This window comes from Lithobates pipiens, unplaced genomic scaffold (assembly GCF_037356315.1).
Source record: "Lithobates pipiens isolate NorthernLeopardFrog02 unplaced genomic scaffold, aLitPip1_a1.2 Scaffold_1, whole genome shotgun sequence".
NCBI classification, from domain to species: Eukaryota; Metazoa; Chordata; class Amphibia; order Anura; family Ranidae; genus Lithobates; species Lithobates pipiens.
This window is the reverse complement of record NW_027507685.1, coordinates 82,760,221-82,783,963: the sequence shown is the minus strand read 5'-3', so window position 1 is coordinate 82,783,963 and position 23,743 is coordinate 82,760,221. Positions and strand designations below refer to the sequence as shown.

Below are 23,743 nucleotides of genomic sequence, written 5' to 3'. Positions count from 1 at the left end.
ACTTATAAACTGGGATGCAAAACCAAAATTTTTCTAAACAATGCCATAAATTGTGCCATTCTATAGTATTGAAAACCTAAGCCGCATCAAGCGACAGTATAGCTCTATTATCCTGATTTTCAGACAGGACCTGCAGGTTAAGAAATGGACGTCTTATATACACTGCAATAGCTCGATTTGGAATAAAACCAGATTGATCTACTGTATATGCACGTGGATATTACTTTCTAATGGCCAACACTTGCCAATAACTTCACATCCGAAGTAGTGATACTGGACGGTATGATTCAGGATTATTTGAATTTTTATCTGGTTTTAACAAAATTATAATTGCTTCATTCATAGAAGGTGGAAGATAACCACTTTACAATGCTGTATTAACCACCTCAATACAGGGCTCTTACACTCCCTTCCTGCCCAGACCAAATTTTCAGCACTCACACTTTGAATGACAATTACTCAGTCATGCATCCCCCCTCTCCCTCATCCTCTTCTTCAAATACACAACTTCTCCCTATCAGCCTATAATTCAGAATTAAGGAAGAATTGCATGCAGTGCAACCTCCTTATAGGATACTTTACTATCAGAACACACAGATACTCGCCAATACCAATTACCTACTCTTCCATAGGTAATGGTTTGGGAGGTGGGTGAGACAAGGGTGAAGATGAGGAGGGGGGACACACACACACACACCCCCCCCCCCCCAGTTTAATGCCCTGCCACCTAAACACGATTGAATACATTCAGCTGGTGCAAACACCCAACGTTACCCACCAAAAATAAAGTATAAATATAATGTGCTGCACTGTGGTGTCAAATTCTATTTATCTATATAGTTGCAGCAAGGTGGGGGGGGGGAATCTAAATCACACACTGACCTGCTGCCAGTGGTGCTGCCTGTGTGTCTGTGCCTCTGCTTGCTGGAGAGGGGGGAGGATCCACCAGGCTGAGTACGGACACAGGACACAGAGAGAAGCCTTGCAGAGCCATGCAGCTGCTAAGGAATTTTCCAATGTGGTTCGTACAATTTCAGTTAAAGAAACTTGTAGTTCTACTACTTGTGCCATTGGTTTCTGAGATTTTACTATTACCAAAAGATGGCCCCGTGTTTTCCTCCCCATCCTCAAAGTACGGTTGCTTGAGGAAGAATCGTTTATGTTCTGCCTTTTCTACGAGAGATATCAGCATACATCGTTTTTGGCATTTCTATAAATATTATTCGCTATATATTGAAGTTGGCCTTTAAAACATCTTCAGTCACTGACTGTTCCAAGCCCTAGATTTTTTTGATCCTTGAAATCTGAGCGATCAATAATCCTCATATAAGCTTTTAGAGAATCCCAGTAGATCTGTGAGGATACATGAGGCCTTGATAATAGTCCCATAGGGCAAAATATTAAACTTCGGCTTTGAAGAGAAAAAAAAAATAATGGGAGCAGGCCAAACCAATAGGAGTGAAACGTTCCCTAGAGTACAAAACTTAATGGAATTTAAAGGGGTTGTAAACCCCTTTTTTTTTTTTTTATCACCTTGCATCCTAATTCCCCCCCACACCCCCCCCCCCTTGCAAAATCATGTACTAGTACGCAATTCTGTGCATGTGGTTTAATGGGAAGCCTGAGCGCCACTCCAGCTGTGACTGGACACAGCAGGAATCAGTCTGCAGGTATGGAGGCTGCGGCGAAGAGATGGAGCAGCAGTGTGCCTATGTAACAAGGCAAACTGCTGATCTGTCGGGGAGCAATAGGAGCCAAGCTGAAACACGATCTCTTTTCCTCCAGTGCATCAGTCCCCCAATGCATACACACCCATAACCCCTTAACAGTTATCACAGTAATGGAGGCGGAAGGAGGGGCTTGAATTGTCAATTTGGTTGGATTCACATTGTTAGTGCATGTGTATTAGGCTTAGCATTAAATGTCCACAGAGCAGAAAAAAAAATAAAAATAAAAAAAAAATTAAAAAATAAAATATTGATTAAGGCAGCGACCAGAGGAAAAGTCCTTGAGTCCACTGACCCTCTTTCCAGGCCTGTTCCGCCCCTCGAAAGGCCTGCAGTAGAATCACCTAGTCCAACCACAGATGGGGCAGAGAGAAGTTATTCAAGGACATTTGCCCCAAATACACTGCAAAAGTAAAAAACTGGGGGGGGGGGGGGGGGGGGCGTTGGGGTGAGTTCTTTTCTCTGTGCAGGTATTTGCAGGGGCAGCCTCTGGAGGGCTTTTTAAAAATATATCTGTGCTTGCGTTTCCTGTAGGAGGTGGAGCCTCATGTGACCATCCCTTGGGAAAAATGTACTTTAATATGCAGCACACTCGTGCATTAGGCTGCCTTTAAGAAGGAATGGAGTTTTTGCATGTTGCCACAGTGCAGCCAATATGCAATGATGTGGGGTGTGGGGGGGGGGGTAAAGGATTTCTACTACCAAATTAAGCAAACGAGCTAGGCTCAGTGCCATTTTTGACAGCACCACTTCACTAGTATTCCATTACAGGTCCCAGAGTGTGAAGAATATTTACATACAAACAGTAGTAGTTTTAATTATCAAACATTTATTGTGGTCATTGAAGGGTAGAAAAATTTCTACGTAGAACGCACGACCAAAATATTTCAAATAAATAAAACATTTGAGAAACCTTTTAAACCTCTTTATACCCTACCCTCCCAAATACCAGACCCCACCCTTCCCCTGGGAAGTCACCAAACAAAAAAAAAAAAAAAAAAAAAAAAAAATTGTGATCTGGATGAACAACTGCTAACGAAAAGCAGTAAACATCTCTAACAGCTTAGCATTTGCCTCCAATGAAGCGAAGAATCCACATGAAAATTTGAGTATCTAAATGTTCAAATATTCTCTCACAAAAAAAAAAAAAAAAAAAAAAAAAAAAGTTCCTGAGTCCAGTATTTACACTAGCCAAAAGGCCTATAATTCATCCTTCTCATGGTCATCTCCTTCAGGAGGAGGTCCACCTGCCCCACCATATAATTTACCAACAATTGGTTGAACAATATCCTCCAACTCCTTCTTTTTAGTCTTGAAATCTTCTATGTCTGCTTCTTGATGGCTCTCCAACCATTCAATCTTTTCTTCTACTGCCTTTTCAATGGTTTCCTTGTCTTCAGATGACAACTTTCCACCAAGCTTCTCTTTGTCCCCCATTTGATTTTTCAATGAATAAGTGTAACTTTCAAGCTCATTGCGTGCATCAATCCGCTCTTTCAGTTTCTTGTCATCTTCAGCGAACTTCTCTGCATCAGTGACCATTCTTTCAATTTCTTCTGGTGTTAGTCGATTCTGATCATTGGTAATAGTAATCTTGTTTTTGTTGCCAGTACCTTTGTCCTCTGCTGTAACCCGTAATATTCCATTAACATCAATCTCAAATGTAACTTCGATCTGAGGAACACCACGGGGAGCAGGAGGAATACCAGTAAGGTCAAAAGTGCCGAGAAGATGGTTATCCTTGGTCAGCGGACGTTCACCTAGAACAAGAAAAGAATAATAATAATAATAATAATAATAATAATAATAATAATAATAGCCACTACCTGAACGGTCTACCATTCATATTTTTACTGAGTGACGCTAGTACAATAATCACTATACTTCAGCGCTGGACCCTCAGGTCTCTTATCCTGTGGCTGCAAGAGTCACTTGCAGCTGCTCTGTCTGTCCTTACTTTTGCCCAATCACAGAAGGCTTTTATAGTGTTAACACATGCATGATATACAAAATGATTCTGTGAATGGACAGCAAACGAGAGCAGTGCAGCCATCACACACATAGTGTCAGCTTTAAAAGTGGTTCACAGCAGAAACACATTGTAAATAAAGAGAAAAGTCCACGAGGTGGCATAGACCTCACTGGACGTAACCAAGCATTTTATTTTTTTTTTTAAGTTATGCAATTTGAGTTCAAATGCAAACCATAACCCATTGTTTGGGAATTTACCAAGGAAGATTCTCAGATTATACTTTGGATGCTTAACTCAAGGTTAAGCTAGCAGCCTTACCACCCACAACACAGAAACAGTTAGACCCCTTTCATTTAAATGCCCTAGCAGCAAAGGAAAGCACCATGTGGCCTTATCAAATAAAGTTATGGAGGATTATATGTCACCAACTTGAGAACCATACAGGAAAAGCATACAAGTAGTATTTATGGAACCTAAACATTTTCAAATTTTTTAACTTTGTTACCTTCATAAACCTTAATTGTGACAGTAGGTTGGTTATCAGAGGCTGTGGAGAAAATCTGTGACTTTTTTGTAGGCACAACAGTGTTCCTAGGGATGAGCTTCGTCATGACACCACCAACAGTTTCAATACCGAGTGTAAGAGGGCACACATCAAGAAGAACCAAATCACCTGAAACCAGCAGATAAAAAATAAAAATAAATAATTTTTTTAAACACACACACACACACACACACACACACACACAGTATTTACATACCAGTGTCCTGGTCTCCAGAGAGTACACCAGCCTGAACAGCAGCACCATAAGCTACAGCCTCATCAGGATTAATGCCACGAGATGGTTCTTTGCCATTGAAGAATTCTTTAACTAGCTGCTGAATTTTAGGAATACGTGTAGAACCTCCAACCAAAACAATTTCATCTATATCAGATTTCTTCAGGTCAGCATCTTCAAGCACTTTTTGTACTGGTTTCAAGGTCGAACGAAAGAGGTCCTAAACAGAAAAATTAAAAATGACAAGTTGCAAATTACAAAATGTATACATACACAGAGGGTGGAGAGCGTTAGCAAGTCGGTTATCAAAGTACTAGATGAGCTTGTCTTTTTTCAACCTATGCAAACAAGATGGGTCCCAAAATGACCATCCAAATGTATTGTTATTCCAACAGTTTTCGCAGTGTTTAACACAATGAAGGCATGACATTACAATCTGTTACAAGAATCAGAGGGCCCTGCTCGTTAGAGCTTACAATCTAGGAGGGAGGGTCAATTGGAAAATAAATAAAGCAATAGCTGTGGGGGATGAGCTGATGGAGAAAGTTAAACAGTGTGTGTGTGTGTGTGTGTGTGTGTGTGTATTAGCTTAAGCTTCTTTAAAGAGAAAGGTTTTCATGGATCATCTAAAGATGGATAGATTAGGACAGTGGTCCCCAACCTTTTTGACACCAGGGACTGGCTGTGTGGAAGAAAATTATGCTCAGACCCGGGGGGCATGCGTTCTCACAGGCGATTTCTTGGGGAAATTGCTGGTGTTGGCGCTTCAATCACCACAACACCATGGTTGATATGGTGTCATGATGATTGAAATGCATCATTTTCATTATTACATTGTAATAAAAGAAATAGTTAAATTCCCCATAATGCAGAATCAGTGGGAACCCCGAGTGTGTCACTTGCCACGATTGCCTACCACCAGATGCAGCTTGTCACTTGCCAGATGGGGACGGAACATGCAGCGATGCAGGTCTCTTGTCTGCCATACCTCAGTGTAGTGTTAGTGCCGGCTGTGAGGACTGGACAGTGGTGGGGTGGGTGGTGAGAGATGACATCTCTCTGCTCTCACACAACACCTCAGACAGTGTTGTGTTCATGGCTGGCTATGTGCGTGGAACTGTGTGGGTCGCAAGAGGTGATGTCATCTCTCTGCTTGCCTGCCTCTGCCGAACCTCTGAAAGTGCAGCCTTCGTGGCCCAGCTGCAAACAGGCTATGGCCCGGCAGTGGGCCGCGGACCGGGGGTTGGAGACCCCTGGATTAGGGAACAGTCAGACAGATTGGGCTAGAGCATTCCAAAGGATGGGAGTAGCTCTGCAGAAGTCCTGTAGGCGGCCATGGAAGGTGACCAGGAAGCTAGAGGTCTTGGGAAGACCCAAGAGCAGCTTGGTAGGTATTTTGAGACTAGGTTAGTGATGTAGGTGGGGGAGTAATGGATGGCTTTGTAAATTGTTAGTACTTTGAATTTTATTTGCTCAATGAGTGGAAGCCAGTGCAGGGATTGGCAGAGAGGGGTGGAGGGCACTGAACAATTGGCAAGGTGGAGGAGTCTTGCAGCAGCATTCATTATGGACTGAAGTGGGGATAGTGCATGTAAAAATAGTCCAATGAGATGTGTTGCATTAGTCGAGGCGAGAGATGACAGTGGTGTAGTGGGTAGCACTCTCACCTAGCAGTAAAAAGGGTCGCTGGTTCGAATCCCAACCACGACACTACCTGCCTGGAGTTTGCATGTCCTCCTTGTGCCTGTGTGGGTTTCTTCCGGTTACTCTGGTTTCCTCCCACACTCCAAAGACATGCAGGTAGGTTAATTGGCTGCTGTCCAAAATTGGCCCTAGTATATGAATGGGGACCTTGGATTTTGGACTCCTTAAGGGTAGGGACCGATGTGAGTGTGCAATGTACAGGGATAGGGACAAGTGTAGAAACTCACTCAGGTTGAACTGGTGTCTATTCAACCTTACTATGCAACTATGACCAGGGAGTGAATTAGAAGCTTTGTGGAGTCATTGGTTAAAAAGGGCATATTCTAGAGATGTTGCGGAGGCCAAGGAGGCATGATTTGGACAGGGTTCCGATGTGGGCACAGATAGTTTTGCCATTGATCTTGACAGAGAAGTCAGGGGAAGAGGCATGTGGGGGAGGAATTATGAGCTTGGTTTTAGATACAATTTTAGGAAGTGGTGTGACATCCAGGCTGATGTGTGAGGATACCGATGGGGTGAGCTGAGGGGTAGAGTGATAGATTTGGGCGTCATTGGCATAAAAATGGTAGTGGAAGCCATCAGCTGACCCAGGGAGGATGTGTAGATTGAGATTAGTAGATGTCCAAACAACAGATGATATATTATAGATACAACTATTACAAAGGGGGTTACACAGCCCAGTGAATATACACTTATAACCAGTAAATTAGCAACTTCAGGCATCTCTGTCCTTTAGTTACCATCCTGCAGTGAAAAAAGGAAAATGCTTGGGGTCCAAATAGCTACACACACCAAAGACAATGCTTGTTAAAGCGGAACTTCAGTCATATCTTTCCATCAATTAAATCTTCTGCTCTTGTTTTAACTCTGGATAGTAGAACTTTTCAGCTAGTAAATGTTATACAGCCCTCTTCCTGTTTCTTGTTTGGTAAAAAGGCCTAGGCTTATGACATAGTTAGTAAGGTTGAAAAAAAAAGACACCAGTCCATCCAGTTCAACCTGAGTGTGTGTCTACAATTGTCCCTATCCCTGTACATTGCACACTCACATTTGTCCCTACCCTCAAGGAGCCCACAAGCCAAGGTCCCCATTCATATACTAGGGCCAATTTGGGACAGAAGCCAATTAACCTACCTGCATGTCTTTGGAGTGTGGGAGGAAACCCACGCAGGCACAGAGAGAACATGCAAACTCCAGGTAGGTAGTGTCGCGGTTGGGATTCAAACCAGCGACCCTTTTTACTGCTAGGTGAGAGTGCTAACCACTACACCACGGTGCCGCCCTTGCACAGCTCTCTTGTGAGAGTTTGGCAGGAAGCGGGGCCCCATTGAGAGCTGCGCGTGTTTATCCAGGAACTGAAAAGGCAGCAGCTTCCGCTGCCCAGTTAAAATGCCTGCAGCCAGACTTGGAGGAAGAGAGATAGATCATTTTTTTTGATAGGCGTTATAGGAGGTGGGAGCTTACCGTTATGCCAAGTGCACAGCTGTTGACAGCAAGTCTGTCACCTCCTGGTTACTAACTGGAACAGCAGAGGGCATTGTATGGCACTGACAGCCTAGCTATATCATTCCTACCATCTTCCGCAAACCGCTCAAAAATAGCACTGCAGTTTGGCTACAAATGCTTACCATATTAAGCTCCTCAAACTTAGCACGGGTAAGAGTTTCAGAGAAGTCTTCTCCTTCAAAGAAGGATTCTATCTCAATCTTAACTTGATGTTGAGATGACAAGGCTCTCTTGGCTTTTTCAACTTCACGACGAAGCTTTTGGACAGCCCTGTTGTCTCTGCGCACATCCTTGCCAGTTTTCTTTTTGTAAAGCTTGATGAAGTGTTCCATTACACGTTGGTCAAAGTCTTCGCCTCCCAGATGAGTGTCCCCATTGGTAGCCACCACTTCAAAGACTCCATTGTCTATTGTAAGCAAGGACACATCAAAGGTACCACCACCCAGATCAAAGACAAGAATGTTCTTCTCACCTTCCTTTTTATCTAGACCATAAGCAATAGCAGCAGCAGTTCTGGAATTCACAAAAAGAAAAAAAAAAAAAAAAAAAAAAAAACAAAAAAAAAAAAAAAAAAAAAAAAAAGGGGGGGGGGGGGGGACGACAAACCCCCCCCACAAACACAACCCACGCGACACTTACGGCTCATTGATAATCCGCATCACATTAAGCCCTGCAATAGTTCCAGCATCCTTTGTGGCTTGACGCTGGGCATCATTAAAGTAAGCAGGTACAGTGACAACAGCATGTGTAACCTAAGACAAAATGGAAGTAAAAAAAAGGGTCAGCACCATATACACTTCTGGTTGGGGGGGGGGGGGGGGTTCTCTACAAAAATGTACATACCTTTTTGCCAAGATACGCCTCAGCAGTCTCCTTCATCTTAGTGAGAACCATAGCAGAGATTTCTTCTGGAGCAAAGGTCTTTCTCTGGTCACCAACATCGACTTCTATATAAGGTTTGGTTTTCTTGTCAACAACCTAGTGAAAAACATCAGAAATAAGAAAATAAAATTCTGCAGAGGCTCCAAGCTGTGATAACTATCTGCATAACAATTTGAGATGCTGTGTAAAATACAGTTTAAAAAAGAATACCCAAACCGATGTGCATTTTAAGTTTACCAGTCCTTAGACATGGCGACGGCACTAGTCCAGGCCAAGTAAGTTTTCTGCAACTAGAATATTCCATGCTATAAACCCAGCATGCTTGTAATTACTGAAAATGTAAAAACAACCTTGATGATTTCCAGCCATCTTCTGTAAGTGACCTCCGTTTAACAGATGGGGTGTGCTTGTAATCAGTAAAGTAGCCAAGGGAAGCAATACTGCTCGTTTCTAAATACAGTGCAGATAGTGACCGGCATCACCCTAGGAAAGGAATTGTGTGTACATACAGCTGAGGGAGGGAGAGCGACGGGCAGTAATAAAAAAATAAAATAGTGTATTTAGAAGATACTCTTTTAAAAACACATACACTACAGGTTATCCTAGCAGAGGGGCTGGCAGGGCTTGTGTACACTGCCTTAACAACCCATTTAAGCTAACTGCAAATTCACTTGGCAAAGTACATATTCACTTTAACCACTTGTCTACCAGGCACTTACACACCCCTTCCTGCCCAAGCCATTTTCAGCGCTGTTACACACTGCTACACTGTACCCAAACCAATTTTTTTATCATTTTCTTCACACAAATAGAGCTTTCTTTTGGTGGCATTTAACCACTTCAATACCCAGCCATAGTCAAATGACGGCCACAGATGGGATCTCCCATCTTGGGTGGCCATCATATGACGTCCTCGGCTTTCTGCCGCTACTGCGGGCCCACAGAGTGGTGATCAGTGTTCCGGTGTGTCCCTAGGGACACAGCCGTTCCCCCGATGGGGGTATTGAAGCGGCGAGTGGTGGAGCAGCTTTACTGACTGATCTGTCACAAGCCGGCGCTACACGGCACACGTGCACGCTCCCAGGGAGGAGATTAGTAATCGGGGCTGAGGCTGGCTGAAGCTTTTTCCCTAGCTACAGCCCAGCCCCAATCAGTGTAAAAAGCCAATGAAATTGGCTATTTAGTGACTGGTTGTGCCCAATGACAGCCTGTCACTAAATGTAAACAAAAAGTTGTATGCAACTCCTGTTGCTGGGTTCCCCTCTTCACACACCGATCCAGTGTGAGAAGGAGATCAGCTAACAGTGAGTTACCACTACTGTACCCCAGTATTTGTCTTACTGTGCCCAGATTGCCCCCCTAAATAAAGAGTACCTGTCACCAGGAATACCTGCCCCCAGAGTACCTGCCACCTCAACCACCTGCCACCAGAGTACCACCAAAGTACCTACAGCAATTATGTCCAGAAAGGTGTACACCCCAGAAGAGGCATACCTAATACTCAACCTGACCGATGAGAGCAACGGGGAGCTCTAACCACTCAATTCTGGTTCCGAATAGGAGACCCCTGAAGGCAGCACATCAGGATCTGAATTGGATGAGGAAGCAGTCCGTCATAAAAGACGGTCTGAGCACCAGGCAACTACCAGCAGTGCCAACAGCGGTAGACCCCAGGAGGAGAGGCCCGGTATAAGCACTGCTAGACCCCAGGAGGAAAGGCCCAGTGCATGCCAAAGAATTAGTGCCCAAACCCAGCTTCCAGAAGGCTTGGCAGACCCATTGTGGCTGCCTTCTACCACAGGGTCAGCCACGTCCAGGTCCCGAGACAAACTTATAATGCACTTCCTGCATTTTAGTGACAGTTCCCCCCACCCCCGAAAATCACCCAAACTAAACAAAAAAAAAAAAAAAAAAAAAAAAAAAAAAAAAAAAAAATCGGCAAGCTTGAGGAAGTGTTGGCTGTGAAGTGGAGGGATAGGAAAGAAGTGTACATGATGTCCACCATCCACAACTCGGTGGAGCTTCACAGAAGACGCAGTCCTATTCGCAAGCCTTCCTGTATCAGCAAGTATAATAAATTCATGGGGGGGGGGGGGGGTGGATTTAAATGACCAGATGTGGCAGCCCTATTTTTAAACAAGAAAATCTTTTTTGGTACATTAAAAAAAAAAAAAAAATAAATAAATAAATAAAAAAATTCTATTTTCCAGACCACATTCCACCATCAGAATCCGGAAGACAAAAAAAATAAAAAAAATTAAAAAAAGAAGTTGGGTGTGCACCAAAAGAGGAATTAGGAAAAACACCAGCTTCCATTGTCTCGACTGTCCCTCCCAACCTGGCCTTTGCATCAGACAATATCACACTCTGGAAAACTATTAGCCCCCATTTCTAGTACTGCCATTTCCCCGTTTTCAATTTCCAGACAGAGACAGAGAGACAGATAAGGTGATGGTTGGAAAGAGGAGAAGGATTATTTGAGAAGTTGCATGGAGTGTAAAGGTAGGAGAATACAAGGTCAAGGGTGTTGCCATCAGAATGAGTAGAAGCCTGTACCCATTGCTTCAGGTCAAATGAAGAGGTTAGACTAAGAAGTTTAGAAGTAGCAGGAGTGTTTGTATTAGCAGGGATGTTGAAATCACCAAGAAGGATTGTGGGAATTTTTGAAGACAGAAAGTAGGGTAGCCAGGCAGAGAACTCATCAAGGAAAGTTGATAATGGTCCAGGGGGCCGGTAGATCACAACAATTCTTAGGGAAGTAGGAGAGAATAGACGAGTGAATAACCTGGAAGGTGCATTGGGGGATAGGAGTCCCACTCCACCTCCCTTGAGCCCATTAGGCCTAGGGGAGTGAGTCCAGTGAAGGCCACCCTGGGAGAGGGAAGCAGGAGAAGGGGTATCAGATTTGTGGAGTCAGGTTTCAGTGAGAGCAAGTAGATTAAAGGAATTAGTGACAAAGAGGTCATGAACAGCCGTGAGTTTGTTGCAGACAGAGCGAGCGTTCCAGAGGGCGCAGGAGAGGGGGGAAGCTGGTTTTGGGAATAAGAGGAACGCTGATGAGGCGGCACGAATACGCCGCACTTATGGGCGGCACCGATTGCCAGCACTGACTGGCATCGCTAATGGGCACCGATTGCTGCCACTGGTGGGTACTGTATGGTTACACAGTTTTAATATACTGTAATCAGGGCACTGATGATCAATGCCCTGATTACATTCCTACATGTCCCACTGTGTGGAGATGCGCTGATCGGCTCTCCTTGCCACACACTGTCAGTGTGAGGCCAGGAGCATCGATTACCGGCACTTCCTTGTTTACATGTGACTGGCTGTGATTGGACACAGCCGATCACATGGTTAAAGAGCCGCAGACGTGGCTCTTCACAGAGGATGGGGGTCACGCCATGTCCTAGCAACACGGCGCGGTCTTTCTGGGACACAGTCATATGTCATCCCAGAATGAGCGCCGCACTGTCCCATCATTTGACAGTGGGAGGACAGCAACCAGTTAAGTGAACAAGCTCACACAAAGCTTATTCAGTAAAATTAGTCACATACTGCATATTGGCTACTTACCTTAAAAGGCAGATACTTGACATCCTGTTGTACAGATGGGTCATTCCAAATGCGACCAATCAGACGCTTGGCATCAAACACTGTATTTTCAGGATTGGAAGTCAACTGATTCTTGGCAGCATCTCCAATCAAACGTTCACCTTCTGGAGTAAAAGCTACATAAGAGGGTGTGATTCGGTTACCCTGATCATTGGCAATAATCTCAACACGTCCATTCTTGAATACACCAACACTGCGAAAAAACAAAAAGGATGAAAAGATGTCCTTATAGAGGCTTTAAATTTCGTGCAGTCTCACGTTTTTAAAAACAGACCTAACATCAGATATAAAACTTTTAATGCATGGCAAGCGCATGCTTGCCAGGAAATGGTATTCGATTTTTTATTTTTTTTGGAGGCGCAAAAGCGAACGCAAACTTTTGAGCACAGTGAAAAACGTTTGAGAAATTGAGCTTGCTGATTTTTTTTCCCCCCCCTTTCACACCCTCAATCACAAAGTTTTATAAAGTAAATGCTATAAACTACAATGTACCTCACCCCCCCCCCCCTCATCTTTCCCACCACTTGGCACAAGACTAATCCCCCCCCCTGCTTTTCTGTCCCACCGCTGAACCCTCATGCTCATCTGCTCCACCGCTGTACCCTCTTCGCATCTAGGATATGCTGAGCAGTGAAAGGAAGCAGAGATGAGACATCTACCTGTCCTGGCACACTCATCCTGCTGATCCAACGAGTGAGCGGACGCTCCACTTTAGAGTGGAGCTCCGCTTTAAGTGTGATTTTCATTGTGCTGAATACTTGCTGTGGCAAAAAAAAAAAAAAAAAAAAGGGGGGGGGGGGGAGAAAAGGGGGGGGGAGGGCGGACGTGGAGTGCAGGGGTTCAGTGGTAAGGGACGCAAAAGGTTCCACAAATTGTCACCCGATTGTGGTTCTCTCAAAATCGCAGTGAAATCCCTTCTAAGATTGGTAGTGGTAAGCAAGCCAGTCATCTTTCTCCATATGGATGATGGGGCTAGCAGGACTGCGATTGGCTTTAGCAGTGGCCAATGACAGTCCTCCTGCCTGGAAACAGGGACCGCACCCCCTCCCCTAGCAGAACTGCACCCAATCTCTTCCCAATTACAAAAGCTGACGATCGCAGCTACAGCAAGGTTAGAGAACCAATGTTTCTCATCTTTTACAGTGTGGGGGCACAGTGCCTACCCCTCAGTGCAGTATTTTGAAAACAGTGTCTCGCCGACACTTCCCTGCGCTGCTCTGCTGATGGGGAGGGAGTTGAGTGCCAGCAAAGAGGCTTCGTGTGCCACCAGTGCCAGGGGTTACCTACCCTTGCTTTATACCCTCTTATTTATGAGGCAACTGGTCCTTATGTTATCACATTTTGGATTGTATGGCAGGAGCGATCTCCCTTTCCCCTTTATGGATGAAACATGTAAAACGTTCGAAAAGCTGAACTTATCCTTTAACCACTTGCCAACCGCCGATATACGTTGGCAGAACAGCACGGGTGGGTAAATGGGCGGTCCCTAGGCTACAACCCAACAGCCTGCTCTAGCAGAACTCAGTACGTCAACAAGCAGTATAACGTAAAGAGGAAAAAAAAAAAAAAGGCGGGTGCTGTGTCGGTTGGTGAATTACAGAGAAAAGGGGATTTTACGGTGAGAGAGGAGAAAAAAAAAAAAAAAAAAAAAAAAAAAAAAGGAGGGCCCTTGCTTGCGGCGTGGCTCCTTAGCCTTTCTGGCCTGTGGTTCCAAAGAGCCGGTTGCCAAGGAAGGGAAGATCCGCCAGGCCTTTCTTGGATGCCTGGTCAGCATTTCAACCAAATCAGGCGCCTCAGCACCACAGCTGACACTGAAGCCCTGGGTAACAGAGGGAGAGTATCACAGACGTACGTAAGGCCTTGCACTAGTTGGTCTGCTAGTTCCACACAGACAGGAGAGGCCTGTTGCTCTCCAAATTCGCAGTGCAAACGTTTTGCCCACTCAGTCAGTGTCTGCAACACCAGTACAGGTCGCACGGCTGACCCCACAACCGTAAACAAGGAACGAGCAACCGCCTCGGCCTTCCTATCCGTGGGATCCTTGAATGCAGGAGTCCCCTCAACCGGGATCATGGTTACTTTGTTTAACCTGGATACTGGGGGGTCCACGACTGGAGGAGCCGACCACTTTTTTTTAGAAGGCTTTCCTGGGCGTACAGTCCAGCTACAAGAAAATGGCTGCCTGTGTTCTCAATAGGGAATCACAAGGAAAATGGCCACCAGAAGCCAGTCTGACCCTTGCCCATACTTAAAATGGCCACGAACAGCGCTATGAGGGACTAGAGAGAACACGTGGCAGACATAGCGCTGCACCAACACAGGGGTAGACTACACAGGCACCCAGCGGGACTAAGCTGCAGGACCCAGGCACCCAGCACAGCTAAACCCCCAGGTGAGAGCCCAGACACACACACACACACACACACACACACACCACTCAGCACATGTAAAGCCTAGCCATGTAAAGCCTAGCCATGTAAAGCCTAGCCATGTAAAGCCTAGCCATGTAAAGCCTAGCCATGTACAGAACACCAAAAACCAATCATTGCCTTCATGCTTTCTAAGGGTGCAACATGGTGATTTCCCTTCCTCACTACCCATCAGTTCCAGAGGCCCTGAAATGTCAACATAGCACAAAACCCCCACGAATGACCCCATTATGGAAAGTAGACACCCCAAGGTATTTGCCAAGAGGCATGGTGAATATTTTGCAGATCTCATTTATTTTTGGAGAAAAAAAATAAATAAATAAATAAATAAAAAAAAAGCTTAGGGTGTGCACTTTCCAAAATGGGGTCATGCTATCTTGGCAAGTCTCCCATGTGGTATCCCCATACTCAGGAGAAGCCCACCCCTGACATCACCAATGAATTCTGACAGCGCCTCTCTCCCTGCATATGCGAGATTTTGCAGTAGGCGATTTGCAAGGAGTCATGGCACTGCTAACTCAGGAACCCTTGCGAATCACCTAGGCCAGATAGACACACTTTAACGTTTAAATGCTGAATTTTTATTTATTTTATTTTATTTTTTTTAACCACTTAAAGCGGGAGTCCGCCGGGAGTTCCGTCGTTTTTTTTTTGTTTGTTTTTTTATTTTTTTTAAAGCCAGCAGCTACAAATACTGCAGCTGCTGACTTTTAAAATAAGGACACTTACCCGCCCAGCACGCCCACGATGTCGGCACCCGAAGCCGATCTCTCGATAGTCTCTCGGGTGCTGCCGCCGCTATCGTGGGTATGGGAATCAGGAAGTGGAGCCTTTCGACTTTATTTCCCGGTTCCCTACTGCGCATGCGCGAGTCGCACTGCACAATAAGGATGGTACCGCTGCCTCTGGGATCTGTGTGTTTCCCAGCAGGCAGCGGGGGACTTTCGGAAAGGGGCGTAATCTACGCCCCTTTCCACAGATAGCTATGCCGGAAGTGGGTGCAGATACCTGTACTGTACAGGTACCTGCACCCCCCTCCCCCCTGAAAGGTGCCAATTGTGGCGCCAGAGGGGGGGGGGGGGGGGGGGGAGGAGGATTCCAATGAGCGGAAGGTCCACTTTAGGGTTACCCAATAAGGTGATATCAATTAGGTTTTAGGGTCAGGGTCTGCGTCGCCCCAGGCAGCGCTAGGTTAGTGCCAGTACCACCAACAACCACACGCAAAGCATACACCCCCCGTAGGGGTATAGTATCTGAACAGATCAATATCTGATCAGATCTATACTAGCGTCCCCAGCAGTTTAGGGTTCCCAAAAAAAAAAAAAAACACAACACATTGTTAGCAGGTATCTGGGCTGATCGCACTAGCACCTGCGTTTTCCCTTTCTGCCCAGCCCACCCAAGTGCAGTATCGATCGATCACTGTCACTTACAAAACACTAAACACATAACTGCAGCGTTTGCAGAGTCAGGCCTGATCCATGCGATCGCCAACTGTTTTTTTGGTAGCGTTTTATATTTAAATCCTGAAGGCGGTGCTTGGTTTTCGGGTCCTGTACGCAGCTAGGCTCCCAAAGAGTCCCCCACATGTGGTATCCCTGTACTCTGGAGAAACAGCAAAATTTATTTTGGGGTGTAATTTCACTTATGCCCATAGCATGTGTGAGCAATATCATTTAGTGACAACTTTGTGCAAAAAAAAAAAAAGAAGAAGAACAACTTTGTGCAAAAAAAAAAAAAGAAGAAGATTGTAATATTCCTGCAACCTGTGGCAAAATATAAAATATTCCATGGACTCAAACATGCCTCTCAGTAAATAGCTTGGGGTGTCTACTTTCCAAAATGGGGTCATTGGGGGGGGGGGGGGGGGGGTTGTGCTATTTTGCATTTTATGGCCTTCGAAACTGATGGGTAGTGAGGAGTGAAATCAAAAATTTGCACCCTTAGAAATCCTGAAGGCAGTGATTGTTTTCGGGGTGCGTACGCAGCTAGACTCCCAAAAAGTCCCACATATGTGGTATCCCCCTACTCCAGGAGAAGCAGCAGCAGAAATATATTTTGGGGTGCAATTCCACATATAACTATGCATGTGTGAGCAATATCATTTAGTGACAACTTTTTGTAAACTTTTTTTTGGTGTCATTCAATCACTTGGGACAAAAAAACAAACAAAACAAAACAAAAAAAAAAAAAAAAAAAAGATTTCAATGGGCTCAACATGCCCCTCAGCAATTTCCTTAGGGTGTCTACTTTCCAAAATGGGTTCATTTGGGGGGGGGGGGGTGTACTGCCCTGCCATTTTAGCACCTCAAGAAATTAGATAGCAGTCAAATAAAAGCTGTGTAAATTCCAGAAAATGTACTCTAGTTTGTAGAGGCTATAACTTTTGCACAAACCAATAAATATAAGCTAATTGACTTTTTTTTACTAAAGACATGTGGCTGAATACATTTTGGCCTAAATGTATGACTAAAATTTAGTGCATTCGATTTTTCTTATAACAAAAAGTAGAAAATATATCTTATTTTCAAAATTTTCAGTCTTCGAAAAATAAATCGCAGAGGCAAGCAAATACCATCAAAGAAAGCTCTATTTGTGGGAAGAAAAGGACGCAAATTTAGTTTGGGTACAACATTGCATGACCCGCGCAATTACCAGTTAAAGCAGTGCAAAATTGTAAAAAGACCTCTGGTCCTTAGGGTCCTTTCACGAGGCGGATCAGTTCTGATCCGCCCCATGGATATCCGTTTGCTCAGCGGGATCACTCCGCCGATCCCGCTGAGCAGGGGAGGTGACAGCTCCGTCTCTGCACACTGCGCAGGGACGGACCTGTCACAGCGCCGCTCTCCCCTATTGGGAGATAGATGACGACGGACCGCAGTGCCCGTCGTCACCCGATCCGATGACGGATGGTAAAATAGCTTTTTCCTCCGTTACACTTTTCGGATCGGAGCGGGTCGGATGTCAGCGGACATGTCACCGCTGACATCCGACGCTCCATAGAGCTCTATGGAGCACCCGTTCAGGTCTCCCGCCTGAAAAACTGACAGGCGGGCCTGAACGGGACGTCAGTGTGAAAGAGGCCTTAGGCTGACAATTGGTTTGGGGCTTAGTGGTTAATTGATACTTATCATTGCAGTATATTGGAAAATGTCTAAATTAGATTACTAATACAGACTAGCAGGAGGCTTAACAACACCCAACTAGATCACTGAACATGTCAAATGTCTCAATGATCTTACGGGCTCCACAGCAATTCGATTTGCCTATTTGCATGTCATATGCCGTGCATTAGAAAACAGATGCTTTGGCAGAAAATCTGTTCTTGATTTAGAAACTCCTGCATTTTCTGCCATGGGTCCAAGTAACACTACTCCTTCATTCACAAACTACTCACCAAAGAGAAGAAAATGGCACATCTGCCCACTGCATATTTCTGGTGTGCGGGATGTTCTAGAGCAGTGATGCAAACCTTGGCACTCCAGCTGTTTTGGAACTACATTTCCCATGATGCTCCACTACACTGCATGAGCATCATGGGAAATGGAGTTCCAAAACATCTGGAGTGCCAAGGTTCACCATCACTGTTCTAGAGCTACATACAGCCTGCGCATAGACCTGACTGGGTCAAGGCGGCTGTAAAAATCCATTAACATAAAACAGTGCACAGATGTAATGCACCTAGTCGGTACAATTAAGTCTGTGCCACTACTTTATGCAAATAACTGCCTACAGCCACCTTCACTCATTCAGGTCCTATGGGAGGCTGTATGCAGTGCTACGACATCTGGCACACCAGAAATATGTAGCTTCTTTACACTGCAAGGGCAAATGCAACCATGTGCATGTAGCACATTGCCTAGCAACCAGATCTTGCAATTATTAATATTTCAAGCAAGAAAGCACACTGGATGTCATGTGCAACACAAACATTCATCTCAAAAGCACTAATATAAAAAAAAAAAAACAAAAACAAAAAAACAACACTTGTATGTAACTGGAGTAATGCTAATACAATAGTTTTGCTACAGTCAAGAGCAGGGTTCTCAAACTGACAGCTGCCAGCTATATGGAGCTAAAAGTCCCAGCATGCTCCAACTGAGGGAGTTATGCTTGTAACCATTAGCCTTGCAATGCCTCATAGGACTTGTAGTTTCGCAACAGATGGAGGGCCACCAGGTTTGAGACCCCTGGTCAAAAGTGTAAAGCAAACTGAAGGTAAATTACCAATTTTATTACTACAGAAAAAATAAAATAAAAACACACCACACCCAACGTTAGGCACCTCTAGCATGTGAAATACTTACCATGAGTAAGTTGTTCCCAAATCAATGCAATCACGGTGCCAACCTCTTCTTTCTTGTCATCATCATCAGCAAAAGTGCTAGCAATAACAGCAAAAGAGTTCCTAAAAGCTTCATTGCAACCATGGGATGTTATTTTTTTTTTTTAAACAAGAAAAATTATATATAAATCCAATGTTAGAGGTCAACGGCCTGTTGGGGGGGGGGAAGAAAAAAAAATTATATTATAGTAGAGACTATCAAGTAAAAACCACAAGCTCATTTATCACCATAATATAATTTCATAAACAAATGCATATAAAACGCTATTAGCAGGTAATGCAAGTGAATGGGTGGCAAATCCAGGAAGGAAGGTCTTCTGGATTACAGTAGGCAAAAAGAGGGTGGAGCCACTGCTAACATCTTGCCCGCTCCAATCCAATGAATCATGGGAAAAGGAAGGCAACCACAGGTTCCCTCCCCCCCCCCCCCCCCCCCCCCGACTACAACGTAATTTCAGTGACTGTAAATCAGGGGTCCCCAACAACACCAGGAAAAAAAAAAAAAAAAAAAAAAAAACCCATACACAAACACACATGACTACTACCAAAGATTGTTCTCTTCTGGATTTACTAAACCAGAAAGGCACAGTAAAGCAGCAATATTGTGCAGTACATGGGCAACCAGAGATCACCTTATGCAGTCTCAGCAAACCATAAAAGCTACTGATTTAGATCCCACATATATTGGATTCCATGGCTACAAAACAAATACCCAGAGATCAATAACAGTAACGTCAAGCCATTTAAATGAAAGTGTTTCTACAAAACCTCAGAATATACGAGTAAGAAACAACGCAAACAAAGCAGCATGCATTTTACTCTGGGCAACGCCAATTAGCTCTCCCAGATCTTGTAAATCAGACAACTGGTTAAAATTTTAGAGAATATATTCTCTCTCTCTCTCACATACTATCACTTTTCAGGAGGCCACACACACACACACACACACACCACACACACACTACAATCTCCCTCAAAAATTAAACAAAAACAAATCAATCCATTCCAATCAAGTAGGCTGCTGCACTATAAAGTTGCTAGCAGATCTAAAAGTAGATTGCATGAATTATGGTCACCTTTGCAAAAATTGAGATTAGGCTTATTGCTCACCATACAATCAACGTTAGAATTACCAGAACTGTGCAACATAAGGCCACAATTTGAATCCAGTTTGGCAGACTCCGATTTAGATCCGTTGTTGGTAAATCTAAAGAACACTACACAATCAGACTGGTACCACCGATACAAAAGTAAATAGATTGGCTTAATAACACAATTTTGGTAAATCTAAATTGGCCTGATAGTCCCCGTACAATTAAATTTCGATTTACCAAAGGAAAAAAACAGGACCTACCTAATCCAATTCATTCAATTCGTATTAAAATCAGGCAAGCCTGTGGAGTAAAGTTGATTATATAAATCGACTATGCCACACGGTACAACCCGAATGGGCACTTTGAAGCACTGTACAATCGGATGATAATGCTTTAGTCCCACATCAGCTAAAGATTCACTGATGCCTCTAGACATATCCAGGCCTCGTCGCCGCCCAAACAGGCAAGCACTGACAAAATACACATCCCAACCTTTAAGCAGAAATACTTTTTTTTTTTTCCTTGCCCCCACGGGTCCGAAATCTAACCACCCGCAACTTCCAACATACCGGTTTTAGAATCAGCCTTTGAATCCGTTTCCCCAAATTCTTTATATTTGCCGGTAGCCTCCAAACTGACGTACTACGCGCCGCCTGCCTAGTTTTATACCCTCCCGGGACCACAGTCGTGGAAGGCTGTGATTGGTTACAGCACCACGCGTTGGAATTCTTCGATTGGAGAGCAAGCTCTCAAGCTGTCGGCTGCGGATTCGCACACGTTTCTGTGACGTCACACGTCGCCGCTAGGGCTCCTTTCGCCTCTTATGATATGTCCGCCTCCTATCACACATTTGACCAATGATAAGGCTGTCCGTGGCACCGAAAGCAATGTCGATTGGTTAGGTGGTCCATCTGTTAGGACTGTATACATTTCTGGAAGATTCAGCTACACGTAAATTTCGTCAGAATGTCGTCAGATTGCTGCTGGTATCCATATGTAATCTGGGTGTAATTGTCAAAATGCCGGGCGTGAGTGTACATTCCACCCTGATTACTAGGTACGAAGGGGCTGTGGATTACTAAAATAACAAGATTTTCTAACAGGAAGGGACGCATGACAAATGCGCATCCATTAAACCGCTTGCTACAAAGTATAAACCAACATCAATATATGAATACATAGAAGCAAATATATACATAGAATACAATGATATACATAGAATAAAATAATCGTAAATAATAGCAATAATGGTATAGAATAAAAATAATGATTATAATCATACATAGTTTCTTAGTTGGTAAAGCTGAAAAAGACACAAGTACATCAAGTCTGACCTGTGTGTGGCTTTTCTGTTAAAGCGGTTCTGCACCTTAAAAAAAAAATATTAAAAGCCAGACTTTTAATAAATTGACACTTACCTGTCCCAGGGTCCAGCGATGTTGGCGGCAGATGACGAGCGATCACTCGTCTCTCTGACAGGTTTGTCTGACAACTTCTGTCTTTCATGAATCCATGCTGTCTGTTGCTTAAAATATTTTTTTCCTGCAAGAACTCGTCTATGTGGTCATTTATTAATCTCTCCAGTATGTTCCCAACTATAGAAGTTAAACTAACAGGTCTATAGTTACTTGGTAAAGACTTTGTTCCCTTTTTAAATATAGGCACCACATTGGCCCTGCGCCAATCCAGTGGTACTATTCTGTCATTAATGAGTCCCTAAAATGAGATATAATGGTTTTGAAATAACAGAGCTCATTCTTTTAGGATCCGTGGGTGGATTCCAGGATGCCATCAGGTCCAGGTGCTTTATCCACCTTTATTCTGTCAAATATTTCTGGACCATATCAGTTTTGAGCCATTGTGGATTTGGGGCTGTGTCACTACCACCCCCATTATGGACATGAGCTCCCCCATGCTCCTTTGTATACACAGAGCTGAAGAAGGTATTTCATAAGTTAGCCTTATCTTTGTCCCCAGTCACCCAGGGCCTACATGCTCAGACTTGACCTTTTTACTATTAAATATGTTTGAGGAATTTTTTGGGGTTTGTCCTACTATCTTTTGCAATCTGTCTGTACTCACCCTATGGTCCATGCCCACAGACCTCAGTTTGTACAGTAAACATTTATGGGGAACTGTATCGAATGCCTTTGCAAAATCCAGATACATCACTACTACAGCCCTTCCTTTATCTAGATGGCAGCTCACATCTTCATAGAAGGTTAAGAGATTGGGTTTGGCAAGAAAGATTTTTCATGAATCCAAGCTGATTACTGCTAATAAAACCATTTTTACTGCTAAAAATCTTGTAACTATTCCCTTATCATCCCCTCAAGAGCTTGCAACTATTTATGTTAGGCCTAACTGGTCTGTAGTTACCTGGATATATCTTGGCTGTTTTTTAAATATTGGTGCTACATTGGCTTTTCTCCCATCAGCTGGTACATAGAATGAAATAAATCATTTTATACCCAGAAGAAAACACATATTTAGATTAAAATAAAAATATACATTTTATACATAGAACAAAATAATAATTAAAAACATATAATAAAATACTAATATTTATATATTTAGAATATGATGCTACTCAAAAAGCTTAATTTAAAGAACTTTACAGGAAATGTGTGTACATTCACACTTTCGCTGCCCAACCCCATGCTCCATTTTAGGACTAGTTTGCACCAGATGCGGTGGGACTATGTTAGGCGGCTATTCCAGAGAAGTCCCACCACATGGACAAGGCAAAATTACTTGTCTCCCTATGTGCCCGGTTCACACCACTGTGTTGCCGTGGTGAGTGGGCAAAAAAGTAACGCTGCTGGCAACTTATCTTTATGAGATGTCAGTGTGGCATCTCAATAAAGTTTGTTATTAAAAAAAGGAAACAGTGTGATCAGCACATTACCACTGCGCTGGTCTCAGTCGGAACGCACTACACACCAGCCGCTGGTGTGAACCAGCCTTTAGCCTCACACGGTCAGAACATTTCTGCAATATTTCACTTTTTTCGTGGGAGCAATAGTGAACCATCATTGGTGTCAGTGGATGTAATACTGAACCATCATCATTTACAGCTTTCAGAGTTTGAAAAATCAAATCCATACATTTTGTGAAAGCATTGGAGCAGTAGAATGGTGGTGTAGATGGCCAGTAGATAGTATTTTGGTAGACCGATATCTGACCATGCTTCTCCCTGGTCACACCAAAAATGGCCGCCGAGCACTGTATACAGAGAGGGACAGTGAAACACAGGCAGAGGAAATGGTGGCAAACAGCGCTACAGCGATCAGCAGACACAGACCTCCAGACACCCAGGGGAGGAAAACAGACATCCAGGGCACAGCCACCCAGTGCAGCCCCCCGCCCAAGGTGAGAGCCCCCCCCAGGGGGCCCCTGTCCATGTGGCACACACACCGCGCAGCAGCCCATGCAGCATCCCCCACGGGGGGGAGTAAGATAGGGACAGGGAGAGAGGAGAGGAGAAGAGGGACCCCCGAATCGACCTCCCAGGGAATGCCCAGCTGCTCAGCCCCATCAAGGCAGGGAGAGCTGTACTTACCAGTCCTGACTAGCTGGGGAAACATTCCATCACAAACCCACTCTCCGATCAGTATGGGGTGGCTGCTGGCCTGGCACACTGTGATGCAGACATCAGTAGCCCGGTCATATGTGTGCCCCAGAGCATTA

General features: G+C 44.2%; 1 protein-coding gene across 1 annotated transcript; it reads right to left on the bottom strand.

Moving 5' to 3' along the window:
• Positions 1-2,536: 2,536 nt before the first annotated feature.
• On the bottom strand, positions 2,537-19,110 carry HSPA5 (heat shock protein family A (Hsp70) member 5). Its single transcript, XM_077463349.1, is given in 10 exon segments — positions 2,537-3,487; positions 4,205-4,372; positions 4,461-4,698; positions 7,811-8,201; positions 8,328-8,440; positions 8,532-8,666; positions 12,147-12,378; positions 18,922-18,949; positions 18,952-18,993; positions 18,996-19,110. Coding segments are annotated over 10 exon segments (1,956 nt in total). The 5' UTR covers positions 19,045-19,110; the 3' UTR covers positions 2,537-2,927.
• Between the last annotated feature and the right edge of the window lie 4,633 nt (positions 19,111-23,743).